This window comes from Durio zibethinus, chromosome 22 (genome assembly GCF_047325235.1).
Source record: "Durio zibethinus cultivar Kanyao isolate XHJ-2024 chromosome 22, ASM4732523v1, whole genome shotgun sequence".
In the NCBI taxonomy this organism is placed as follows: Eukaryota; Viridiplantae; Streptophyta; class Magnoliopsida; order Malvales; family Malvaceae; genus Durio; species Durio zibethinus.
In genome coordinates, this window is record NC_143183.1 from 19,478,948 (window position 1) to 19,483,571 (window position 4,624).

The 4,624-nt window shown below is 27.1% G+C and overlaps 1 protein-coding gene across 1 annotated transcript; it reads right to left on the bottom strand.

Moving 5' to 3' along the window:
• Nucleotides 1-1,515: 1,515 nt before the first annotated feature.
• On the bottom strand, nt 1,516-4,184 carry LOC149512666 (uncharacterized). Its single transcript, XM_089751932.1, has 3 exons — nt 3,443-4,184; nt 3,236-3,367; nt 1,516-1,689 (listed from the first exon to the last, which is right to left on the bottom strand). Exons 1-3 carry the CDS (start codon nt 4,052-4,054, stop codon nt 1,606-1,608), a joined length of 828 nt encoding a protein of 275 aa, XP_089608058.1. The 5' UTR covers nt 4,055-4,184; the 3' UTR covers nt 1,516-1,605.
• Between the last annotated feature and the right edge of the window lie 440 nt (nt 4,185-4,624).

Consider the following 4,624-nt stretch of genomic DNA (forward strand, 5'->3'; position numbering starts at 1 on the left):
TCTAATAAAATCTAAAAATATTTTTAGATGCAACAATTAAAAAAATTGAACTCTTTCAATTTTCTTTAAAAAATATATTTTGAAATATTTATTTAAACAATTCTTTATTTTTTAGTTTATTTAAAGTTTTTATTCTTAGCAAAAATAATTTCTTCAATTATCTTAACACTTTGGTGATATTTAAGAAATATTTGTAAAAAAAATTCAATCTTCCTTAAAAATTATATTTTAAAAAAGTATTCTTTTTTCTCTAAATTTTACTAAACATATTGCCTAGTTTAATCTTATTTTTTTTTATAATTTATTTCTTCAAAAATAATAATAATCATATAAAATAAATAACTAAAAAATAATGAAAAATATAAAATAAAATAAAATAAAATAAACTAAAAAACTTACCAAGGTTGAGTCGGCATGTGAGTCGACTCGAATATTTTAATAAAAAAATGACGTCATTTTGAGTTGATTATAAAAGCCCCCTTTCAATTTTACTTTATTTTTTCATTTTTTCCTTTCTCTTCTGTTTCCTCTCCCAAGAGCTACCATCATGTCATTGTAGAAATTTTCAACTAGTGTCAGAAAATTTATGAAATTCTTAGTTTCTGACGAGTTTTCTAAATTTTTGTGATTGATCATCGAAAATTTTAAATTTTTTATATTTTGATAACCTAAAAAATTTCAAAAAAGTTTCAAAAAAATAAAAAAATATCCTTTCAACCTCCCTAACACCTTTGTTAAACTTGATTTCCCACAAAAAAAAAAAAATCTCAAAATGCCCAAATCAAATTTTTTATTTTTGGTTTAAAAAAATTTTATATTTTTGCTGGTTCCCCAAAAGGGGATGTAGATGCTAAAAAAAATCTCTACTGTTTATGTATGCTTGATCTTGGGTAGGCAGAATAACAGTGGGGCTTTTTGCTTCAAATTCTCTCTGCCTAAAAAAATTGCTCTCCTTCTCTATCTTGCTCCCTAGGTTAGAGGCTGGATTTATAGGAGGTCAATAAGAATCCAAATCTCAGAAAATCTGGAATGAAGGATGGATTTTTAAGTTAACCGAAAACTTTTGCAAAATTTTCAAAGTTTAAAATTTTGGGGCAGCTTGGTTTCAGCTGTTCCGATAGAAATTTATTTTCTTTTTTTTTTTAATTTTTAAGATTAATTAATAAAATAATATATAACTAAACTCAATATGCAATAAACATTATCACAATATTTGTATGAGTTCAAATTAAACGGATCAAAATCACGAGTACAATTTGAATTTTATTTTGATTAATTCATACAAAAATAAGTGTTTACAAGTATATTTATAATAAAATAAAAGTTCTTAACCTCTTAATATTCATTAATTTTTATGAAAACAAAGCGAAACAATTGAAAACGTCAATGATAGACAAATCAAACAAATAGTCAATAAATGACCAACCATTTATTTTCACATTTTATGAAATCAAACCACAAACATAGAGTAAAATTTAGAGTAGAAAATAGAATCGGAAATGGAACACAGGGGAACATAATTCAGCATCCTGAAACAATCACGTAGTAGTGCAGCCTGGTATGAGTTTCCAAAAGGGGAATAGTAGTGTATGTTTGCATATGATCTCACAGAATATTACACACCTCGGAAGCCATAAAACCATAATGCACAGCTACATTAAATGCTCTAAAGGCCACCTTCCACTTGTTCTGAAAAAAATCAAACAACATATAATGATGGAAAAAATTAAGAGTTTATATTTGATGTATTATAGGTATATAGATTTTATAAATTATTAGTAAATTAGATGATATCATTTTATTAACACTTAATTATAAATTTTTATTAGTCCTTAAGATAAATATATTAAAACTTAATTTTTGTAAAAAAATTATAATTAATGAGTTATTATTGTATGATTCACTAACAGTATAAAAATCTATAAACTGATATTACATTAAATATGAATTAAAAATTAATTTTTAATAAGATTTATATTTAATGTACTACAGCTTATAAATTTTATATCCTTTCAATTAATTAGATAATATCACATCACTAATGAAGTAAATCAGATAATATAATTTTATTTATAAATAATTTTTTTTAATTTATATTTATTTTAAAAATTGATATTTACTTATTAATAAAATAATATCATTTGATTCATTAATAATTTATAAAATTTATATACTAATAATATATCAAATATAAACACTTATCAATATATATACTAAATATAAATCACTATTTATTTCCTTCACTGCCATGAGGGTTTACGAGTTAAAAGGCATGATTACTTAGCTAGAATTACGTGCTTGTCAGAAATTAAGGGAGCACTTACTTCTACAATATTGTTTAGTAAGAAAGAAAAAAACGGAGGGGGAAAAATTGTGAGGAAAAAAAAAAAAAAGAAATAAGAGGAAGCAAAGTTTTTTTTTTTTTTTTTTTTTTGGTATGAATGATTTTAAAAGAAATGCAGTTAGAGTTTAGGGGTAATGTTTTAAATAAAATTGTTAATTTAAATTGAATAAATGTTCTATTCTTACATTTGAAAGGATAGAATTTCGAAAAGAAAGAAAGCGCAAATTTACCCAAATTTCTTTTTTATTTTATTTCCCTCTTATGTTTTCAAAATGTTTAAAATGAAAGGAGATTTTTTTATTTTAGAATGAGAGCATATCATGTCCAGTAAAGGATTTATATTAAAGTTATAAATTGTCCGCCAAAGATAAATATTTATAACAAGATTCAAACTTAAATTTTACAAATAAAATATTCAGTCCTTACTAACTCAACCAATCTCATTAATGCTTTTATTTCTCTCCAACAAATGAAGAAATTAAGGGATGAAAAAAAAAAAAGTTTTTCCTACCTCCCTCTTTCCCTCCTACCAAACACGGAGTTAGAATCCTAAGAGATAAATGATTCATAGAGGCAGGCTAGTTATTTTTGCTTTACCTTTAATTTTCTTATGCTATTTTTCCTTTATCTTTATTTTTCGTAGGAGATTATTTAGTTTTTGAGTTAGCTCATAAATATCTGTACTATTTTTTATTTAATTAGCGAGTTATGCATCACTTGATTTTATCACTCGGATCATTCTATCAACACGTGACACCTAGATAGAAACATGTACATGTACATATACATATACATACGTACATATAAGTATGTATGTATGTATGTATGTATACGTATATCTATATGGTAATTGTGACAGAGGTAGGCAGGAAAAAGAGATGAAGTCGGTACCCTCCTTGCCATCGGAACCAGTGCAAGCGAGGAAGGAGGGAGGGCTGGATTTGAAGCAGAAGAGCTTGAGCCTGCAATTTGTTCATTGTCATTTTCCTGACGTTCATATATACCAATATTCACAGATGAAGCCTGAAAAGTGATCATTAAGTGTATTAATGATTGAAAAAATTCAGCTGGTCGACAAGGGATTAGTAGCTAAGTTACCTGCTGATTTGAAGCTTCTGCCTCGCGTAATACAGCTGCCTGTCTCTTGACTTCAAGCAAAGTGAAGTTATCCAGGAATTGGTGACTTGGATCATGAGTATGTTTCTTATTCATGAAACACTCAGGGCAAAGACAAAAACTCTTGGAGCTATAGAAACACTGCCTGCAAGCGAAGTAAGCCCCACGAATCAAATCACCACCGCAATGAGTACCATCACAGAAAGGCCTTCCACTTTTCATGACATAGTAGAGAGTCATAATGTCCATGAAATCCAGCTTTTCGTCTCCCCTGCTGCTTAGCTGCCAAAACACCGGGCTTGATGTCATTTTTGTATCACCCATTTGCCTCATGAATTCCTGGAACTCGTTCCGGCTAATGTAGGCATCGCCATCATCATCCATTGCCGAGAAAAACTCTTCGGCTGAATTCCTAACATAATCGGGCCCTGCCAGATAATAAGCTTCCGCTAGTTTGCGCAATTCGTCCATTCCTTGATCAAAATTATCGACAAGGTTATGGTAATTATTTTGAGTAATTGAATTTGATGAGTGAAAGAAAGTGAAGGATCCAATGGCTTTATATAGGAAGCCCAGCCTTGTCACGTTTGACATATTTTAGTTGACGAAACTATATACGTCACTTAAAAATTTTATCACTAATTGTTAAATTTGTTGTAACAAAAGATACCATAATGATTTATATAATAATCATAAATTCTTGAAAACAAAATTTTAAACTCATATATTGTTTACCTAACCAATATCTCGATGGTCTTTTTATAAAGTACAATAGAAAAGGTCTTGGAAGAAAAAAAAAAATTTTTAGATACAAGTTTCGTTGATTTTTCTTGATTAAGACCCAGTTCCAACTTAGCATCCTTAATTTTAAATATGACAAATTTTTTTCCACTTGTTTCAGAGACAGGCACAATGGTAAATAAATTATGACATTTATATTTCTATATATTAAAACAAGTAGCATATCATAGAAAATTTTAATTTGATTCGATTAATAATTTATATATGTTAGTAAAAAAATAAATAGTTGTTTGATAGATTCTTACTAAGTAGATCTGACAATTTTAGATGTAATATAAAAATAATACAAAAAAATATGAAAGTGATATAATTTAAAATTTTAATAAAAAATCATATATGAATTTGGTAAAAGAAAAATATATA

Bases quoted from the DNA above. Each gene is read 5' to 3' on its own strand.
- LOC149512666 (XM_089751932.1), bottom strand. From the start codon at position 4,054: ATGTCAAACGTGACAAGGCTGGGCTTCCTATATAAAGCCATTGGATCC. The intron at 3,368-3,442 runs GTAACTTAGCTA...ATCACTTTTCAG, and splicing joins CAGAAGCTTCAAATCAGCAG to GCTTCATCTGTGAATATTGG. The intron at 1,690-3,235 runs GTACCGACTTCA...GATTTTTTTCAG, and splicing joins TGGTTCCGATGGCAAGGAGG to AACAAGTGGAAGGTGGCCTT.